General features: G+C 42.0%; 1 protein-coding gene and 1 pseudogene across 1 annotated transcript in view; both read right to left on the bottom strand.

The window, feature by feature from the left end:
• Window positions 1-15,149, bottom strand: part of USP8 (ubiquitin specific peptidase 8) — a 79,252-nt gene extending 64,103 nt beyond the window's left edge. The window contains 2 exon segments of the mRNA XM_010356606.2: window positions 193-361; window positions 15,012-15,149. Coding sequence (XP_010354908.1) covers window positions 193-296 — 104 coding nt within the window. The 5' untranslated portion in view covers window positions 297-361; window positions 15,012-15,149.
• A 5,939-nt stretch (window positions 15,150-21,088) lies between these two features.
• On the bottom strand, window positions 21,089-22,435 carry LOC104656922 (annotated as a pseudogene).
• Window positions 22,436-22,936: the final 501 nt, after the last annotated feature.

Genomic DNA, 22,936 nt, shown 5'->3' with positions numbered 1-22,936 from the left:
GCATATGAGCAGAATATATATGTATTGTGCTACAATTACATTAAGACCTTCTCTAAGGAGGTCTTATTTTATTCATGTGATGCTGTTATTTTCAAATAAACTTTAAATTAACATTCATCTAACTTTAATATGGAAATGAACTAAAAATTAATAATATTTGATTCAATCAAACTAGCAAAGGATACATCATACCTCTTAGTGCTTATTTTCTCTGGTTTAACTTCCGTCTTCTTATTGAGGTCTTTTAGTGAAGAACTGAGGTAGAGTTCTTTAGGAACTGAAGCCACAGCAGGCATGATGAATTATCTTTACTTTTCCCTTTTCACAATGGATGCTATATTTCCTTAAAAGTAGTTCTTTTCTGAAAGAAATAAAATAATTATACTAATTTTCCTCATTAACAATAAAACAAGTGAGCAGTTTAAAAAAATAAAACTCCTAAACCGTATCCTTTGCTAACAGGGTTAATTGCAAATTATTTACAATATCTATTTCAGGAGTTTAAGATATGCAAAACATGAGTGAACAATTTAATAATTTTTTTCAAATTTTAATTAACCAAATGAATTACTTTTTGTATCATTTTGCTTTAAGAGTTGGGAATCTGGCCGGGCGCGGTGGCTCAAGCCTGTAATCCCAGCACTTTGGGAGGCCGAGACGGGCGGATCACAAGGTCAGGAGATCGAGACCATCCTGGCTAAACTGGTGAAACCCCGACTCTACTAAAAAATACAAAAAAAAAAAACTAGCCAGGCAAGGTGGCGGGCGCCTGTAGTCCCAGCTACTCGGGAGGCTGAGGCAGGAGAATGGCGTGAACCCGAAAGGCGGAGCTTGCAGTGAGCTGAGATCTGGCCACTGCACCCCAGTTTGGGCGACAGAGCAAGACTCCGTCTCAAAAAAAAAAAAAAAGAGTTGGGAATCTTACCTGTCAAAGGAACTAGCGGTAATAATAAAAGCTTTTACATGTTTCTTCTGTTAAAATACCATTCATGTATAGATTATAAGTAGATGGAATTTTTATCTAGAAACAATTCTCTTTTCTCATGGATGATACCCGTTTATTTTTTAAGTGATTTCTTCTTTTTTTTTTTTTGAGATAGGGTCTCATTCTGTCACCCTGGCTGGAGTGCAATGGCACGATCTCGGCTTACTGTAACATCCACCTCCCGAGTTCAAGCAATCCTCCTACCTAAGCCTCCTGAGTAGCTGGAATTCCAGGTGTTCACCACCATGACCAGCTAGTTTTTGTGTTTTCAGTAGATATGCGGTTTCATCATATTGGCCCGGTTGGTCTCAAACTCCTGGCCTTAAGTGATCTGCCTTGGCCTCCCAAAGTGCTGGGGTTACAGGTGTGAGCCACCATGTCTGGCTACTTCTTTCCACTCTCTTAATAATCTTCATTCTATCCTGTTCACTATTATTAAACAAATGGGTATCAATGAACATCTAATCCTAAAAAGCTAAGTAAGGTACAACTTGGAGCAGGGGATGGGGAGGCCTCTGCTCAACTATGGAAATTCCAAAAGCATCCCAATTTGCTTTAATTCTAGTAACATTTTATATTAAATATTAATACTTGTGATTCATTGGTACTCATCCCTTTTAACCCTGTGCACATGAATCCACTGTCTTAGTCACCAAACCATTTTGTTCTCTGAATATTGCATTTTTATCCTTTTCACTTTTTTTCTATCTATACTTGCTCCAGGTATCTATAAACACATGTTGAACCAAACACTTTAATTTGTACTTTCAGATCTATTCATTTAGAAACAATGATCTAATATACAAACATTTTCTACACTTTACCATCCACCCTGGGTCCTGTGTCTAAAGCTGTAGTGATAGGGGAGAAAAGGTCTCTGGACCACACTATCACACCCAAATGGGTCAACTGATATCAAATATGTCCTTCTAGTGAGGTATCTAATTCATCAACAATTCATCAAACCTGCAAAGAGCATCCATTAAGGAAAGAGTATGACAGGATTCCCCTGGGTTTCCTCATACTTATAGAGACAACAGCATTGTTTCAATGTCAGTGTAAATCATCAGGGGACTTAACTTGCAACAGTAGGCCTCGTGTTAAAGAGAGGTATTAAAGGGGTATACAAGGTATGGTCTCTGATTCTCCAAGAAAAAATAGTTTAACCAGAAAACATACCCTCCCCGTCTTACCACCTCATTATCTCCTGCCCATTCCCCACAATGTTGAATGACAAACCAAGAATATGTGTAATATGATACTCTATATAAAGTTTAAAAATCAAACTGAATTGAACAATATATTGCTTAATGATATAAATGAGGTAAAACTATAAAGACAGACAGAAAATGATAAACACAACATTATATTGGGAGAGGGAGAGTTGTAATCAGGGAGACACATATAAGGAGTTTCAGGGGTACAGCAAGGTTCTATTTCTCAAACTGGATAGTATGTGCACAGGTGATCATTTTAGTATCATGTTTTATAACATATAAAAGAATATATGTAATGTACTTAAAGTTTTAAAGAAATAAAATAAGCATAACAGTGCAAACATGAGTAAAGCAATGCAACATACATAAATATGAAGAGAGTACCCAGAGAAATGTAAAAGTTAGAAAGTTATGGGTTAAACAAGCAACTAACAAAAAATATACATTTAAAAAAACATATTGATTAAAAACAAAAAAAAAAGACTTGGAACATTGGGGCCAGGCATGGTGGCTCACGCCTGTAATCCCAGCACTTTGGGAGGCCAAGGCGGACAGATCACTTGAGGTCAGGAGTTCAAGTCCAGCCTGGCCAACATGGTGAAACCCTATCTCTACTAAAAATACAAAAATTAGCCAGGCATGGTAGTGCATGCCTGTAATCCCAGCTACTCGGGAGGCTAAGGCAGGAGAATCACCTGAACCCGGTGAGTGGATTATACCCCTGCACTGCAGCCTGGGTGACAGAACAAGACTCTCTCAAAAAACAAAATACAACAAAAAAAAATTAACTGGGGATGCTGTCAGGCACCTATAATCCCAGCTACTCGAGAGGCTGAAGCAGGAAACTCAACTTGAACATGGGAGGTGGAGGTGGCAGTGAGCCAAGATTGTGCCACTGCACTCCAGCCTGAGCAACAGAGTGAGACTCCGTCTAAAAACAAAACAAAAAAACCAACAAAGTTTAAAAAACTAACGTGGAAGAGAAAGTTGTAAGCAGTAGTAATACAACATAGTATGGTATGAAACTATAGAGTTACAAATATTACAGTATAAGAAAAATCAAGAGAGAAGATTAAGTATGACTAGAAGGATCTTGGAAGTCATCATCAAAGAGACAATATTTGATATGAGTCTTGGTGGGGGAAGGTTTTTCAAAGAGATGAAGAGCAGGATGAAGAAAAGAAAGTAAAGAACATCTTTAGGAATTAGCCACTACACAGAATGAACAAGGATCAACAAGGCAGTGGGGAAAAAAAATAGACTTGGAACAGGTAACGGAAGGCTTGAATGTTACTAAAGCATTTACTTTGTCTTCTAAAGATAGCAGGGCTCTGAAGTAGGGAGGTAAGTGATTGAAACTAAGAAGAGTATAAAGTTAGGCGGTGACAAACTAGATGGGGAAAAGACTAGTTATCTAATTATAATGATCCCAGGGAAAGATGATGAAGGTTAGAACTAGGGCAGTAGAGATGGAATAGAGGAAGCAGATACAAGAGACACTGCAAAGGTAGAATGACAGGACTTGGCAAATGATTAGACACAAGGAAGGAAAGTCCAGGGATAAGATTACGATGTCATCAAAGATTTTAGCAAGGGTTTCTAGGAGAAAGACTGTACTTTTTAAAAGCTTCCTTTTCTGTCCCAAATCTTCCATTTGATTTTTGGAAACAGTTCAAATAAGTAACAATCTTCTCTGATAATGTCTAAAGTCCATTAAAAACCCATAGTTGTTTCTATTTTTATTAACAAAATCATGTAAGTTATACAGTCATTTAATGATGCCTAGTGTTAAAAATACTTTCAGCATTGTTTTAATATGCTATTTGAGCCTCTACAGTCACACACATTTCTGCAGAAGTCAAACAGAAGGTAAAGGGTATTTTCCCCTAATCAAGTGAGAAATCAAAACATATAATTCCTCAGTATCTGTAGGAGAGTGGTTCCAGGACTTTTCCCACAAGTACCAAAAATCTGCAGATGTTCAAATCCCTGATATAAAATGGTATAAGATTTGCATATAACCTTACTTTAAATCATCTCAAGATTACTTATAATACCTAATACAATGTAAATGTTATATAAACAGTTATATTGTATTGGTTAGGGAATAATGACAAGAAAAAACTCTGTACATGGTTCAGTACAGATGCAATTATTTTTTAAAAATATTTCCAATCTGCCATTGTTAGAATTCACGGATACAGAAGGCTGACTGTGTATCCAACCTAAATCTATGTGAATTTAACATGTTACATTTTTGATAAGTCATTCTGCTGCATTTTGCCATTAAAGAAATCTATGGACAGACATAAAATATATTAGACTAGAATGACTGAATGAACTCAATTTCCTTATTTTGGCTGCAATCGTTTAAAAAAAATAAAAGAGCAGCAGCAACAGCAAACCCACTGATACTTACACAGAAGTGTTCATTAACCACAGAAGTCAAATAATTTGCAGAATTTATTTGTTTAGATCTAGGACAAACCATAACATACAACACATTAAAATTATCTTACGTAGCTGGGTACGGTGGCTCACGCCTGTAATCCCAGCACTTTGGGAGGCCGAGGCAGGTGGCTCGCTTGAGGTCAGGAGTTCAAGACCAGCCTGGCCAACATGGTGAAACCTCATCTCCACTAAAAATACAAAAATTAGCCAGGCATGGTGGCGCACACCTGTAATCCCAGCTATTCAGGAGGCTGAGGCAGGAGAATCGTTTGAACCCAGGAGGTGGAGGTTGTAGTGAGCCAAGATCGCACCACTACATTCCAACCTGGGCGACAGAGCAAGACTCTGTCTTAAAAAAAAAAAAAGGCCGGGCGCGGTGGCTCAAGCCTGTAATCCCAGCACTTTGGGAGGCCGAGACGGGCGGATCACGAGGTCAGGAGATTGAGACCATCCTGGCTAACATGGTGAAACCCCGTCTCTACTAAAAAATACAAAAAACTAGCCGGGCGAGGTGGTGGGCGCCTGTAGTCCCAGCTACTTGGGAGGCTGAGGCAGGAGAATGGCGTAAACCCAGGAGGCGGGGCTTGCAGTGAGCTGAGATCCCGCCACTGCACTCCAGCCCAGGCGACAGAGCGAGACTCCGTCTCAAAAAAAAAAAAAAAAAAAGTATGCTTCAAAAAGGATTGCAAGTGAAAAAAAAAAAAAATAAGTGTATGTAAGAAAAATTAACATGCAAAAAAAAAACAACAAAAAATAAAAATTCTTAAGATGTGTAAACCTGACAAAGATAAAGAACTTCAGCCTTAGTCAAACAGCAGTGCTCCAAAAGTGAAACCCAAGTGTTGAAAATGAGTTAATAAAGAGAAAATGTTCTTTCTCTGACATCCTTCTGCTCCTTTCTAAGAGAAAGAGTAGGGATTAGATGACTGGAACCACAAAGTGAAGACTAAAAGGCAAAAAGTGAAAATTGAGGTTTGCAGTCATTCAAACTGGTCCTGATTTTAAGCAGGACTTCACACCAGCAACTCCCAAGGTCTCTGGCAACATCGAAAGGAAAGCAAAAGTTGTCTTTGTTGGCCACCCACCATCTCTCCCTATTTCTGCCCTTAGGCAGCAACAATACTCAACGTAAGTATCTTCTTGCTGTCTTAAATCTCACAATCCACTCTACACTCATTCTATGTAATGTGCCACAAACAACTAAGTATTGATTAAATAACCTTTTTTTTTTTTTGAGACGGAGTCTCACTCTGTCGCCCAAGCTGGAGTGCAGTGGCATGAACTTGGCTCACTGCAACCTCCACCTCCCAGATTCAAGCAATTCTCCTGCCTCAGCCTCCCGAGTAACTGGGATTACAGGCGCCCTGGCACCGTGCCTGGCTAATTTTTGGATTTTAGTACAGACGGGGTTTCTCCATGTTGGCCGGGCTGGTCTCGAACTCCTGACCTCAGGTGATCCACCCTCCTTGGCCTTCCAAAGTGCTGGAATTACAGGCGTGAGCCATCGCACGTGGCCGATGAAATAACATTTTAAAGTAATCCTCAAGTATTAAGAAGGTTCAACCCTCTCAAGATTTAATCACTGCTAAAATGTATGGTATTTTCTGAGCAACTACTATGTCTCTAGCACTATGCTAAATGTTTGAGGGCAGTGTTTTTAAAATCCATTAGAACGTCATGATCAGCATAAAAAAAATAGTGAACATCAGACTATGTCACACATAGTAAGGTTAGGTACTGTTTCATAAAATTGTTTCAGTTGTGTACATGTGTATATAATGTAACACTGGATGAAAATGTAAAATGTATTTCTTAATATAGGTGACAATTTTAAAAAAGTATGGAAGTCGCACACTACTGCAATGTAACTCCAAGTATGGTCCAATGACCAGTGCTGATTAGGGAACTGTTTGTTATCAGTTTGTGATAAAATAAGAAGTTTGTGACAGAATGTAGATCAGTTAAGCACATTGACCATTTTACAGTAGTAGCAAGACTTTCTCCATGCAAAAAGCAGTGCACTGACTGGGCATGGTGCCTCACAGCTATAATCCCAACACTCTGGGAGGTTGAGGTGGGAGGACTGCTTGAGCCCAGGAGTTCAAGAACAGATATTTATGTTGAGTATTGCTGCTGCCTAAAGAGCAGAGATAGGGAGAGATGGTGGGTGGCCAACAAAGTGAGACAAAAAATTTTACAAAAAATTAAAAAATTAGCTGGGCATAGTGGCGCACACCTGAGGTCCCAGCTACAAAAGAAACAAACTTAAGTTCCATCTCTTCCATCCTTTATGGTCCCAGCTCTTGGAATTTGTTTCTTCATGTGAATCCTATAATGTTTGTGATCTATATCATTCCTTAAATATAGCAATGGGACCAACAGACAATACTATAAGGCTTTAAAATCCTCACACACATGCAGTGCTCATGACTGATGTGATGAGGCAGAGTGAAACTGGCCTTGAGGATAGAATTTAGCTAAGAACAGGGTAAGAAAGGAGGACATCTGGCTGGGTGCAGTGGCTCACGCCTGTAATCCCAGCACTTTGGGAGGCTGAGGCGGGCAGATCACTTGAGGTCAGCAGTCCGAGACCAGCCTGACCAATATGGAGACACCCGTCTCTACTAAAAATACAAAATTAGCTGGGCGTGGTGGTGCACGCCTGTAACTCCATCTACTCGGGAGGCTGAGGCAGGAGAATCTCTTGAACCCGGGTGGGGGCGGAGGTTGCAGTGAGCCAAGATCGCGCCACTGCACTGCAGCCTGGGCAACAAGAGCGAAACTCCATCTCAAAAATAAATAAATAAATAAAAATAAGAATAATAAGGAATATTACAGAAGTTATTGGGAAATAATCAACTGGATAGAGGGAAAATGTTGACATGTCTTTGAATCCCTGGCACCTATCTCAGTAGTCCTGACATAGTTACCACTTTAATAAATGCTTCTCCCTGTCAGCTGAATTTAACTAAAAGAAACAAAAATAAATGTTGACTAACAAGAATAACTAAATTATATTATGTAGGAGATGGAGTCACATTCTGGAAAATTTTGAAGCCATCTAGAATTCTTTATATTTGATTCAGCAGGCAATAAAAGCCAGTTCTTGATGGGAGAAATAGTATCTCAAGATGGTCAAATTAGGGATATGTAAGTAAGATTGAAAGGAGATGAGAACAAGGGAATGATACTATGGAAAAGAGTAACTAGAAGGTCACTGCAGAAAAGAACACAAAATGGTGGAAACATGCTTTGGTAACTGGTTGATTGAAACAGTATTTTCTCTTGCTTACACACACACACACACACACACACACACACACACACACACAGAGTACCCTGCAAAATATTAAGAGCAGTAGTGCTATTAACAAAAAAATGAATACTGCAGTTTAAAACTGATCAGTTTACAGCAGTGTTTCTTGACCTTGCCATCACTCACATTTTGGACCAGATAAACATTTGTTGTAAGAGGCTGCTCTGTGCCGTGTGCACTGAAGGACGTTTAGCAGCATCCCTAGCCTCTACCCACTAGATGCCAGTTTACTATCATCCTTCCTTTCCAGTTGTAACAACCAAAACTGTCTACAGTCATTGCTAAATGTGTCCTGGAAGGCAAAATTACCCCCAATAAGAACCATTTGGTTTACAGCAAAGTAGGTAATTCAATGCGGAAAATGTTGAGTGTATGCTAAAGGAACATCTAAAAATGTAAATATTAACTATAAATCAGTTCTATGTGAGAGCAGACAGATATTAAATCTGTTTATCAACTAATAAGGCATCAAAATTGATTTTGATAATCCCTATTGTTTTGGAAGATAAGTATTGACACCAAAATTATATGCTATCTAGGATTTGGTGAACTGCTGGGCAAAACAGTAAGACCTCATCACTACAAAAAAAAAAAAAAAAAAAATTAGTGGGGCACGGTGGCATGCACCTGTGGTCCCAGCTTCTCGGAAGGCTGAGGCAGGAGGGTTGCTTGAGCCTGGGAGGTTGAGCTTGCAATGAACCATGATTACACCACTGCGCTCCAGCCTGAGCAATAGAGGGAGACCCTGTCTCAAAAATAAAATAATCATATTTTCTTCAGTTTTATGTACATTTTTAATCTTCTATAATAGTTTTTAAAACACAGACATTACTTACACTAGTAACTAAAATCAGGAGGATGAATCACTAAGGAAATGAGCTCTTGTTTTTTTTTTTTTTTTTTTTTTTTTGAGGCGGAATCTCTCTCTGTGGCCCGGACTGGAGTGCAGTGGCCGGATCTCAGCTCACTGCAAGCTCCGCCTCCCGGGTTTACGCCGTTCTCCTGCCTCAGCCTCCCGAGGAGCTGGGATTACAGGCGCCCACCACCTCGCCCGGCTAGTTTTTTGTACTTTTTTTTAGTAGAGACGGGGTTTCACCGTGTTAGCCAGGATGGTCTCGATCTCCTGACCTCGTGATCCGCCCGTCTCGGCCTCCCAAAGTGCTGGGATTACAGGCTTGAGCCACCGCTGAAAAGTTAACTTAAAGGGCCCAGAATAGGGGGAATCTAAAGGGGGAATAGGTCAGAAAAGGAAGCAGGGGTCATAAGAATGATGGAAAACCAGGAAAGTATAACATGGAAATCAAAGAAAGAGAGAATAGAGTATTCCAAGAAACCTTTACAAAGTTCTTAGAATGCCATGAGAATAGAAGAATAAACTAGACCTAGTTCTTTTTTTTTTTTTTGAGATGAACTCTCACTCTGCCGTCCAGGCTGGAGTACAGTGGCACGATCTCAGCTCAGCACAACCTCTGCCTCCCAGGTTCAAGTGATTCTCTTTTCTCAGTCTCCCAAGGAGCTGAACTAGTCCTAGTTGTAAAGAGTGACTGTCTAAACTGGCTTCAGTTAGGTAAACAATAGAAACCTACTATACACAAGGTGCAGTGTTGTGATACAGGGGATACTAAAAAAATACACCTCTTAATAAAGTTTCTCCCTCTTAAAATGAAAGATAAGTACATAATGGTAACAAAGTAAAGTATGGCTTAGTGCTGTGATATAGGCACTTAGCAAACCAGGCCAATGTCTGTTCATTTTATTAAGGACCATTACCAGAAACTAATAAAAGGGTAACTGTTTTCCAGAATAGGTATCTACATTTATAACTTTAATCCATTTATTTTGTCTTCTCCCTCATTGCTTAATTTTTTTAACTGATGCAAAATTGTTAAGTAGGGAGCCAGATCACACTCAACATGTACCAAAAACATAGTTCTCAATCCCAGCTGTATGTTAGAATCAGTTACCTAGAGAACTTAAAAAAAAAATTGATGCTCAGATTCCACTCCTAAATAATTAAATCAGAATCTTTAGGGATTTGAGACATACACACAGGTATTTATTTATTTATTTTCTTATTTAGATATTAAACAAAATAAAGACAGAGTCTCACTATGTTGTCCAGGCCAGTCTCAAGTTCTTGGGCTCAAGGGATCCTCCTGTCTCAGGTCTCCCAAAGTGCTGGGATTACAGGCATGAGCTGACCTTGCCTCGCCCATACAGGTATTTTTAAAAAGCTTCCCAAATGAATTCTAACATTCAGTCAAGACTGGGAATCATCAATATAAGAATGAATATAAACATGTTGCTAGAAGCAACAAAATAATATGAAGGCAACAATTTGTTTCCAGCTGAAATCAGCATCTTAAATCATTCAACCTACCAAAATTTTAAAAAATCATTTTCATTTTTAAAATTCTGTAACTGAGAAATTAAAATAACACCTCCAGGATTCTTATGCCCACAACTTTTTTTGTTTTGAAATTGGTATTATAATGTGTAATTATTTCATTTCACACTATTAAAAAGACATGTAGGTTCACATGATTATTGGTGTTTCAGAATTTAGTGCAGTAGTCCCCCTTTATCCACGGTTTCACTTTCCATGGTTTCTGCTACTTGCAGTCAACCACAGTCCAAGAATATTAAATAAAAAATTCCAGAAATAAACAATTCATAAGTTTTAAATTGTGCACCACCTCACTTCGCCCAGCCTGTGACATGAATCATCCCTTTGTCGTGTATCCACACTGTAGATGCTACCTGCCTGTTAATCGCTAAGTGGCCGTCTCAGTTACCAGACTGACTATAGCAGTATTACAGCTCTTGTGTTCAAGTAACCCTCATTTTACTTAATAATGGCTCCAAAGTGTAAGAGCACAGATTCACATATGCCAAAGAGAAGCTGTAAACTGCTTTAAGCGAAAAGGTGAAAGTTCTCAACTCAATAAGAGAAAAAAAAAAAAAAAAACAACTCATGCTGACGTTGCTAAGATCTACGGAAAGATCTTTTTTTCTGCAAAATTGTGAAGATGGAAAAAGAAATTTGTGTTGGTTTTGCTGTCACACCTCAAGCTGTACAAGTTATGGCCACAGGGCATAACTTTTATTACACTATATTGTAATTTTTCTATTGTATTATTAGTTATTGTTGTTAATCTCTTGCTTCTAATTTATAAGTTAAACTTTACCATAAAAATGTCTTTATAGGGAAAACATAGTATATATAGGGTTCAGTACTATCTGTGGTTTCAGGCATTCACTGGAGGTCTTGAAACATATCCCCTGCAGATAAGGGGAAGACTGCTGTATTATTAAAAACTAAATTGGGCCGGGCGCGGTGGCTCAAGCCTGTAATCCCAGCACTTTGGGAGGCCGAGGTAGGCGGATTGCCTGAGCTCAGAAGTTCACGAACAGCCTGGGCAACACAGTGAAACCCCATCTCTACTAAAACAAAAAACATTAGCCGGGCATGGCGGCGTGTGCCTATGGTCCCAGCTACTTGGGAGGCTGAGGCAGGAGAATTGCTTGAACTCGTGAGACGGAGGGTGCAGTCAGACGAGATCGTGCCACTGCATCCAGCCTGGGCGACAGAGCAGGACCTTGTCTCAATTTAAAAAAAAAAAAAAAAAAAAAGGGCCATATGTGATGGCTCATGGCTATAATCCCAGAACTTTGGGAGGCTGATCACCTGAGGTGGGCAGATCACCTGAGGTCAGGAATTCAAGACCAGCCTGGCCAAATGGCAAAACCCTATCTCTACTAAAATACAAAAATTAGCCGGGTGTGGTGGTGGGTGCCTATAGTCCCAGCTACTCGGGACGCTGAAGCAGAATTGCTTGAACCCAGGAGGCGGACACTGCAGTGAGCCGAGAACACATCACTGAACTCCAGCTTGGGAGACAGAGCAAGATGCCGTTTCCAAAAAAAAAAAAAAAAGAAGAAGAAAAAAAATTAGTATGGCTATAAATGTAGAATTCTAAATAAGTTTAATATTTCATCATTCAGTACTAATAAATTTAATATTATGGAACTGTTGCAGGCCTTACTTTCCATTTATTAATCATATGACTTTCAACAAATTCCATAAATCACTCCCAACATGACCACCACCGCTCTTCAGTTTACTTTCATCTGCAAAATGAAACAGGAATGATTTGTCTGCTTCTATAGGGTGACCATAGGTATCAAGTGAAAAAATATACAAAAACATGTTTTGAAAACTGTAACATGCCATTAAAACATAATGCATTATGGTTAAAGAAATTGGAAATGGGTTGGGCGTGGTGGCTCACGCCTGTAATCCCAGCACTTTGGGAGGCTGAGGCGGGTGGATCACGAGGTCAAGAGATCGAGACCATCCTGGCCAACATGGTGAAACTCCATCTCTACTAAAAATACAAAAATTAGCTGGGCATGGTGACATGCTACTTGGGAGGCTGAGGCAAGAGAACGGCATAAACCCGGGAGGCAGAGGTTGCAATAAGCCGAGATTGTACCACTGCACTCCAGCCTGGCAACAGAGCAAGACTCCATCTCAAAAAAAAAAGAAAAGAAAAGAAATTGGAAATTGGAAGCATACCTTATTATTCATCTGCTATATAAATGCAAACAAGAGTCCAATACAACTTTGTCATCAAAATTACAGTCGGCAAAGCATGGCCACAAATTCTTTGACATTTTTCCCTTCAAAGGTGAGGGTTGGATGCTGGTCTGACTGCTCTAACCAACAGAGTATGTTGGAAATAATGTTGTGCCTATTTCTGGGTTCAGGCTTTTTGGGAGACAGGCAGCTTCTACTTCCTGTCTCCTCAAACATGTATTCTTGGAACCTAACCGCCATACTGTTCAAGTCAGAATTTCAAGTCACGTGAAGAGGCTATGTGTGGGCATTCCGGTTGACATTTCCAGCTGAACTCCTAGCCAACATCAACTGCCTTCACATGAATTAGCCATTTAGGATGTCCAGACCAGCTGAGCTCTCGGATGACTCCAAATTCAGCTGCTTATCTGAATACAAACGCATTAAACTGTAGGTGAAAACCACTTAGCTAAGTACAGGCAGGCTAGAGAAACAGGAGAGATACTAAATTATAGTTTTAAGCCACTGTGTTTTGGAGTGATTTGTTACGCAGCAATAGGTAACTGGGACAATAACAAGGTATTTTTAAAATATTTCCTTAATTATTTCTAATTTTATTAGCAACACATACTTGAAGACTTTTTTTTCCTTTCACTTTCGTAAATATGAGTGCATTTTCATGTAGAAAAGTTCATAATAAAGTATAATGCTAGACTTATGAAAAAAATTTAATGTACTGGTTTTATTTTCCAACTGTCTTACTCAAAAGTCATTCTGATTATTTTTCATTACGTCCACGCTTTTTATTTTTAATTTTTTGAGACACAGTTTTGCTCTTGTCACCCAGGCTGGAGTGCAATGGTGCAATCTCAGCTCACTGCAACCTCTGCCTCCCCGGTTCAAGTGATTCTCCTGCCTCAGCCCCCAGAGTAGCTGGGATTACAGGCGTGCGCCACCACGCCCAGCTAATTTTGTATTTTTAGTAGAGACCAGGTTTCACCACGTTGGCCAGGCTGGTCTCGAACTCCTGACCTCAGGTGATCCGCTTGCCTCGGCCTCCGAAAAGTGCTGGCATTACAGACGTGAGCCACTGCACCCAGCCACGTCCACATTAATAAACAAATGCCCATAATGATTAATAAAGTCCAAGCAAATATATTAAAAAATGAAATGCTAAAAAAGTCACCTGTAAAACATTTTTGTTAGTTTTTCTTATACATTGTTATCTAAAAAAAATGCATGCCTATGTGCAAAATTTCATTAATGACAGGTTTTTTTTTTTTTTTTTTTTTTACTACTACAGGGTCTTCACTAATATTAAAGATGCATCCAATGTGTCACAAGAAAAGGAATACCTATTTCAAGGCAGCCGTATCGGCATGATAAAGACATAACACAACCGATATCACCTTCCAGATATGCTTAATGGTCCAGGGATATGTTGTAAGGAGAAACTACCCAAATCCATCATGAATGACATTCACCAACGAATCTTAAACAGAATCGGCTGAAATGCAAAATCTGCTTACATGGCAAAGCCGCAGAAGAGCAAGCCTAAAACAGGAACACTTCCTTAACAAATAACCACTTGGCATTTTTAATGGCTGCAGCAAGATATTTACAAAACTAAGGATGCTTCACAGATTCAGAAAAGGTAATATCCTTTAGATATAAATCCCTTTCATCTGAAACCCTCAGGTCTCTTAAATACTAAATTCCTTAGGCTCTGCAACACCTCTGTGTCAGGTAAATATTTTGTTAGTGATTAAGTGACTTGTTCAAGGTCACAGAATGAACTGGAGGCAAGAAATAAACCCAGGAGGGTGGTCTGCAGCTTTCTATATAGATGCACATCGCTGCAAGCAAGGATTCTGATAATTTCCAAGGTGGAGTGGCGGTGAAATTAACTTGTTCCACAACTCTAGGTTGGAAGGCACTTTTTAGGGGGAAAAAAAAAAAAAAGCTTCTATTTGAGGCAGTCATAGTTTTAACTCTGATAAGCTTATAGGGTCTTTAAACTCCAATTGCACTAAAATGAAGTGTGACTAGGGAAGAGGAGAAACTGGGAAACAGTTTCAGGAGCTGTAGTAAGGCCTGGGAATGTAGGCAGATTGCAGAGAATTAAAAAAACACACACACAAAAACAAAAACAAAAAACCGGAAGCAAGAGGGAAGAGGTCAAAGTCGGGTATAAGTGTCCAAGAGAAGGAAAGAATAGTCAAAGCCACCTTTTAAAACCGAAAAACCGCACGAAACTCGCTTGGCAATCCTAGATGGGTGGCGTAAAAGACTCAAGGTTGGGCCCTTCCTCTCCACAAGCCGGTTCTACCTTTCGGAGTTGTCCCACTCCTCTCCGCGGACACGGCTCGTCTCCCGGGTGACCAGCAGCTGGTGGAAGGAGAGGGGGTTCACAGCGGACGACTTCCCAGAGGACAGGTGCCAGGGCCCAAGACCCGCACTCACCGTGACGCCCGGCGCGCTTCACTAACGCCAGCCTTCTTGCAAAACGCCCATCTCCCAAGAACTCGAGGGAGAATTAGCCTTAGCCGTCAGGACGGAAGCCAGCCCAGCTCATCCCCTTTTCCCGATTTGCATTGCGAGGCGACGCGTCGCGTCTCCAGACGTCACGGTAGGGGCTGGGCTTCGCGTGCGCTCCCTTGACTTTTCTCTTCCACCGCTCTCCCCCTTTCGGTGAGGGCCCAGCGGCGGGGCGAGGGAGGGGCGAGGGAGGGGCGAGGAGGACATTATGGGTGGGCGGCGGCGGCAAGGGCGGGATTTCTCTGAGCCGCATGAGCACCGGCGGCCGGTCCCTTACCGCCCGCCCTGCACCCTGCATTTCCGGGTTGCAACCGGGCGGTAGCCGAGCGGCCCAGGTTCGCTTCGCATCCTGGGCTTGTGGAAGAAGCGAGGTTGCTCTTGCGTCCCTTTACTACATTATTTTCCTCCTCAGATTGGAAATTAGAAGAAACTTAAAAGGGGATTTAACGCCCCTCTATTTCTGTCTTAACGTTCTCTGAAGCCAAGCCTTTCTTTGGTCAAACAGGTATTATCCTAAAACATATTTTATGTACAATTTTTAATGTCATTTAAAAGTCCCCGTCTAGGCCGGGCACGGTGGCTCACGCCTGTAATCCCAGCACTTCGGGAGGCCGAGGCGGGCAAATCATGAGGTTAGGAGTTCGAGACCAGCCTGGCCAATATGGTGAAACCCTCCCCATCTCTATTAAGAATACAAAAAAATTAGCTTGGCGTGGTGGCGCACGCCTGTAATTCCAGCTACTCCAGTGGCTGAGGCAGGAGAACTGCTTAAACCCGGGGAAGGGAGGTTGCAGTGAGCCGAGATCGCGCTACTGCACTCCAGCATGGGCAGCAGAGCAAGACTCCGTCTGGTTGGAGGAAGGCCGGTCTGACAGAAACGAAATGAGAGGTCTGAACTTTCTCGCGAGCTGATCTTTGTACTCTCTTAGAGAAAGGTGATTGGATGCTCCGGTTACCTGTAAACGTAAAATTGATTTGGGTGGAGCTTTAGGCAGTAGTCACTAAGTCCTCAGGAACACTCCAGGTGTCTTAGGGATGGGAAATCTGGCCAGCAAGATCTAGTAGACGCTTTTAAGTGAAAGTGTGTGCCACATTGTACAGTGTACACTGCTTGGGTGATGGTGCACCAAAATCTCAGAAATGACCACTAAAAAACTTTTCCATGCAACCTGTTACCCCAAAACTACTGAAATAATTTTTTTTTTTTTTTTTTTTTTTTTGAGACAGAGTCTTGCTCTGTCGCCCAGGCTGGAGTGCAGTGGCCGGATCTCAGCTCACTGCAAGCTCCGCCTCCCGGGTTCACGCTATTCTCCTGCCTCAGCCTCCCGAGTAGCTGGGACTACAGGCGCCCGCCACCTCGCCCGGCTAGTTTTTTTGTATTTTTTAGTAGAGACGGGGTTTCACCGTGTTAGCCAGGATGGTCTCGATCTCCTGACCTCGTGATCCGCCCGTCTCAGCCTCCCAAAGTGCTGGGATTACAGGCTTGAGCCACCGCGCCCGGCATAAAAATTTTTAAAAATAAAAAAGGATAAAATAAAGTGTGTTCAATGAATTTGTAATGAAGGCCAGTTTCAGTGGCCCAGGCCTGTAATCCCAGCACTTTGGGAGGCTGAGGCAGGAGGATCCCTTGATCCCAAGAGACAGAGACAGAGACAGCTTGAGCAACAAAGGGAGACCCCCATCTCTACAAAAAAAAATTTAAAAATTAGGCTGGGTGCGGTGGCTCATGCCTGTAATCCCAGCACTTTGGGAAGCCAAGGTGGGCAGATCACTTGAGGTCAGGAGTTTGAGACCAGCCTGGCCAAAATGGTAAAACCTCTCTACTAAAAATACAAACATTAGCTGGGCATGGTGGCGCGCATCTGTAATCCCAGCTACTCAGGAGGCTGAGGCAGGTGAATCGATTGAACCCAGAAGGTGGAGGTTAGATCATGCCACTGCACTCCAGCCTGGGCAACAGAGCGAGACTCCTCCAAAAAAAAAAAAAAAAATCTAAGTTACAAATAGCATTTCTGTTTTCCGTAGAATCTAAAACTCCCCAAAATTTCTGTGAACTACAGCAGTATTTTCTCTACTTGGTAAGAGACATAAGGACAACTTAACTACCCTTCTTTATCCAAACTAAGTCAAAAACAGAACCCAGGTTTCCTGATTCCCACTCCCAAGTAAAACTAAATAGGTTTTATGTATGTTGCAGCTGTTGCACCCTTTTCCTCTTTGAAATAAAACTTTTCTATTTGTTTGGGGAAAGAAAACATGACTGAAAGTCCAAAGTGTTAGCTTAGAGCTCAAAACACTAGCTGCTGTTTCAAGGTCCAGTCTCCATGTGGACGGCTCATGGCCTGTTTAAATTGTTGCCATGAGGAAATGGGGCAGAGTGTTGCCAATTTTCTGATTTTCTCTGCGTGGGAAAAATCTCCAAACTGGTTTTTAAATTTGGGGAATGTGTATGTGTGTGTGTATATGTATATATATATATATATGTCAACTAACATAATCCACATACACACTGGATTATGTTGGTTGACAACAACAGTATACATAAAAAAATTTACAAACACTGCAAAACAAATAAAATCCAAGCCATCCATTTATGACCACAGTCATAAGCATTAACTTAGCCAGGGGCTTTCAGATAATTCTCTGTTAAAGAGGAAGTCTGAGAAAAGACTAAGATAACCAAATGAACATAATGTCAAAGAATGAAATCATGGGAACAATTTGGATTTTGTTCCAAAGTCAAGTGTTTTTTAAATAATCTTTCCATACTTCATGTTTTGTTCTATAGAGTTCAACCTTTTAACTTCCATGGCCCTTTAGATCTCTTTCGAGCACATTCCATGATTTTTCTCCTGGTCATACTCCCTCCACAAAACCTTTTTCGGCTGGGTGTGGGGGCTCACACTTGTAATTCCAGCACTATGGGAGGCTGAGGTGCATGGATTGCTTGAGGTCAGGAGTTTTGAGACCAGCCTGGGCAACATAGCAAGACCCTATCCCTACAAAATATTAAAAAATTAGCCGGGCACGGTTGGTGCATGCCTGTAGTCCAAGCTACTTGAGAGGCTGAGACAGGAGGTTTGGTTGCATCCAGGAGTTTGAGGCTTCAGTGAGCTATGATTCCGCCACTGAACTCCATCCTGGTAACGGAGTGAAGACCCTGTCTCTTTGAAAAAAGAAATAATAATAATTAATTTTTGAAAACCCCTTTTTCATTTCCCAACGTTTTTTTGGCTACTATGATCTCTAAGTGTTACTTCAAATAATTTCCAGTGAATCCACACTTGATGTTGCAGGGCCTGAGTTTGCTGCAGAAATATAATTTCCCACACTCTATGCCTAAAGGGGATTCAGAGCTATCACTTAAAACCAAAAGTATTGATTTTTAAAGCTGCTTAGACAACAAAGTCAGGAAAGGTACTCTAAATGTTTAACAGCAATCATCTTTGGGGTATGGGCATCTTGGTAGGTGCAGAGTGGTGAACATCCATATTTTACTTTATCTGCCTGAGAGACTATTTGAACTTGTTACACTGAATGTATATTACTTTTATAATAAAAAATAATTAAGATTTAAAACAACGTATTTGACTAGTAAAAAGCAAATTATATAAATCGGTTTAATAATAATGTTAAGGAGGCCATTTAGCAATGATTTGACCAAATCCATATCAAAGTTTGATTGAATTTTTTGGAAATCAGATATTGTGTTACTCTCTGCCCTGTTCTCTGTGAAGTCTTTTCTTTAAACAACTACAAACTTATCCGAACAGTAGTTCACAAAACTTTGTTGTCCTCTTCCTCCGTAGAAATTAAAACCAAATATATATAATTAAGAAATCATTATAATACTCTTCATTCCTATCAAAATAATTAAGATAGACCTATAGGATTGTTGAGCATGGCTGCTAAATATAGTAACTAGTAACCACAGCTAGTTGTATAATTAAAAATTCAGTTCCGGCCGGGCACGGTGGCTCAAGCCTGTAATCCCAGCACTTTGGGAGGCCGAGACGGGCGGATCACAAGGTCAGGAGATTGAGACCATCCTGGCTAACACGGTGAAACCCCGTCTCTACTAAAAAAATACAAAAAACTAGCCGGGCGAGGTGGCGGGCGCCTGTAGTCCCAGCTACTCGGGAGGCTGAGGCAGGAGAATGGCGTAAACCCGGGAGGCGGAGTTTGCAGTGAGCTGAGATCTGGCCACTGCACTCCAGCCTGGGTGACAGAGCGAGACTCCTTCTCAAAAAAAAAAAAAAAAAAAAATTCAGTTCCATCAAAGTAGCCATATTTCAAGTGCTCAATAGCTACTGGTAGCCCAGCAGATATAGGCTATTTCCATTACTAAAGAAAGCTCTAATGGACAGCACTGGACTAGGGCATGTATTCTGTATTTTTCCCCTCACCCACCATCCAATAATGAATAATAGTTCAGAGTAAAAGTGGGAAAAAAATGTGTATTGTAACCAACCAGGCAGCAGTATCTGTGGCACCTAGAATCTAAGTGGTCATCAGCTGTTTAGAGGCATGGCCTGTATTTGATCATAGCTTTAATTTACATGCTATCCAGCATAAGCAGTAGTCCAAAATCTGGTTCATCTTCCATTCATTTAACAAGTACTTGCTGAATGCATGTTCTATGCCAGGCATTGTTTTAGATTCACAATATAAAATTCCTGCTCAACACAGAGCTGACTTACATTCTAGTCAAGGAGACATACAATAAGCAAATACGCATATAATATGTGAAGTGCTAGAAGTGTTAGAAGAAAAATAAAACAGGATAAAGGACTAGCAAGGACAGTGGTTTTTGTTTGTGGGCTTTTTTGTTGTTGTTGTTTTTTGAGACAGGGTCTTGCTCTGTTGCCGAGGCTGGAGTACAGTGGCATGTTCATGGCTCACTGCAGCCTCGATCTCCCAGGCTCAAGTGACCCTCCCACCTCAGCCTCTCTAGTAGTTGGGACTATAGGCATGCACCAGTATCCCCAACTAATTTTTGTATTTTTTGTAGAGATGGGGTTTCACCTTGTCATCCAGGCTGGTCTTGAACTCCTGGCTGAAGTGATCCTCCCGCCTAGGTCTCCCTAAGTGCTGGGATCACAGGTGTGAGCCCCTGTGCCCAGCCAACAGTGATTGTGTGTGTGTACGTGTGTGTTTTGGCACTAAGATTTTTATTTACCCACCTTATTGCTTTCTTTAAACATTTGTATAAACATTATAAGCCAAATTATTCTCTGGGGTTGTGATAGAAACCATCTTGTTACAAAGTAGTGGCAGATCTATGCCTGCTTTTACATTTTAATGGCTCCTGTCAACCTCTGGCTGTTACTTCTCTATCTTTTCTCAGTTGTCCCTTAACAGTCTATTCTAACCCCTGTAAAACAAGGACTAAAAGTACCAACCTCATTGTTACGAGGTTTAAGAGAAGGCCCAGCACTAAGCCAGGCTCTCAGGAAAATTCAAACAGTTCCTCCTTGCCCTTCAATATAGCTCCTTCTCATCTGTCACAGGCTGAGGAACGGAACCACTGAGCCTGTAAACCAAGCACACGGGTATAAGTCCACAGACCAGATAAAGGCCTAGATGGTAACGTTTTAATACTTGGGTTTTATGACTCCACCACCAACTTCCAGGCTAAGGAAGGGCAGACTTAGTGAGCAGTTCCAAGACCACTGAGCTCATGGTTCCCTGTGGCTGCCTCCCTTGTACCTCCATCATGATCAGGGCTTGAGGAGGGTCCTCTCAGTTCCCTTTGCCATGCTTGGAAAAGCATGAGGGATGCAGCACAGGCTGAAAACTGAGTGACCAACCCCAGGGAGTCGATGGGGAACACTGGCAAGCCAATCACAAAGTTGATGCCATTTGCCCTTAGGGAGGAGAGGCGGGGCCTGGGCAAGGACAACAGCTGGACCAATCACAAAGTTGATGCCATTTGCCCTTAGGGAGGAGAGGTGGGGCCTGGGCAAGGAGGACAGCTGGAAGGTGAAGGACAGGCCTGGCTCTCAGTAGTGGTAGTGATCCATCTTGAAGGGATTATCACAGCACATGCCCAGATATTGGGCTTGCTTCTCAGTCTGCTTGGTCAGTTTCATGTTCACCTTGCCCAGATGGGCTTCAGCCACTGCCTCATCCAGCTTCTTGGGCAGGAAGTGAACCTCAATGGGGTACTTGTTTGAGTGGGTCCACAGCTCAATCTGCACCATCGCATGGTTGGTGAAGGAGTTACTCATCATAAAGCTGGGTTGGTCCATAGCACAACCCAGGTAGACCAGCTGACACTCAGCCAGCAGGATGGTGCCACGTCCATTCTTTAGCCAGTACTGGTCCATCTGGGGCTTGATGTTCACCTTCTTCATAGCATTCTTGTTGAGCCACCTGACATCGATTTCCACATCAGAGTGTCTGGTGTTACACACGATGGCATCATCCTTCATCTGTTCAAAGTGCCTGCTGGGCAGCTAGCCAAGGATGATGTCAACACAGCCTGTGGTGGTGACAAAAATGTTGCCCTCCTGACAGGCCTCGTCCATGGTGGTCCCCTCATAGCCCTTCATGGCAGCCTATAGTGCATTGATGGGGTCGATCTCGGTGATAATGACGTGAGCGAGCCCCGAAACCCCACAGGGCCTGGGCACAGCCCTTGCCCACATCACCATAGCCCACTACCACAGCTACCTTGCTGGCAATCATCACACCTATGGCCTACTTGATGCCATCTATGAGGGACTGGTGGCAGCCATAGAGGTTGTCAAACTTGCTCTTGGTGACACAGTCATTAATGTTGATGGTGGACACCTTCAGGATCCCACTGTCCATCATCTTGTATAGGTTGTGGACCTCAGTCGTGGTCTCCTCAGAGATGTCTCTGATGCCCTACAAGAGCTGTGGGTACTTAGTGTGGGTGAGGTTGGTAAGGTCCCCACTGACGTCCAGAATCATGTTGAGGAGCTTGTCCTTGAAGTACAGTGTCTGCTTGATGCACCACAGGTACTTCTCCTCCATTTCACCCTTCCAGGCGTTCACTGGACTCCCAGCCTTGGCAGTGGCAGCTGCTGATGGTCCTGGATGGAGAAGATGTTGCAGCTGGACCACTGCACTTCAGCACCCAGGACAAGGATGGTCTCAGTGAGGACAACTGTCTCCACGGTCACATGCAGGCAGCCAGTGATGCGGACACCCTTCAGTGGCTTGGAGGCTGAGTACAGCTCCCACATGTGCATCAGGCCTGGCTTCTCGTTCTCCTCAGTGTCCAGGGCCTTCCACCCCCAGGTGGCCAAACCAACGTCAGCAACTTCGTAGGGTAGTTAATGAAACACACTGGTGGTGCTTCTGCACAGAATGATGGACATGGGCAAACAGGACCAAGCCTCAAACTGGGGACAGGCACAGGGCCGGCAGCACTGGGCAGGGCAACAGTGGTATTTGTAATGGATAGTCAGGGAAGGACTCCCTGTGAAAGTGACATTTCCATAGAGCCTTTGGTGAACAGAGGGAATAAGCCATGGATACATGTGGGAGAAGAGCAACCAGGCAGTGGGAGCAGCACAGGTGAAGGCAGTGAGGCAGGAAAAGGTGGGTGTGCTGGAGAAACAGCAAGGAGGCCATATGGCTGGCATAGAGTGAGTGAGTGGGATCATGATAAGAGATGATGTCAGAGGGGTGGGGAGGGAATGGAGCACAGATTACATAGGACTTTGTAGGTCACTAAAATATGTTTATCCAGAATAATACAAGAAGTGAATAATGTTAATAATTTATTTAAAAATTATAGCTTTTATTCATATGATACGATTAGCAACATTGTATAAAAATTTTCATTGCAATTTTTTTTTTTTGCCAAAGCATAAGTA

Source organism: Rhinopithecus roxellana, chromosome 5, assembly GCF_007565055.1.
Source record: "Rhinopithecus roxellana isolate Shanxi Qingling chromosome 5, ASM756505v1, whole genome shotgun sequence".
In the NCBI taxonomy this organism is placed as follows: Eukaryota; Metazoa; Chordata; class Mammalia; order Primates; family Cercopithecidae; genus Rhinopithecus; species Rhinopithecus roxellana.
The sequence above is the reverse complement of the archived record's forward strand: the minus strand, read 5'-3'. Positions and strand labels throughout refer to the sequence as shown.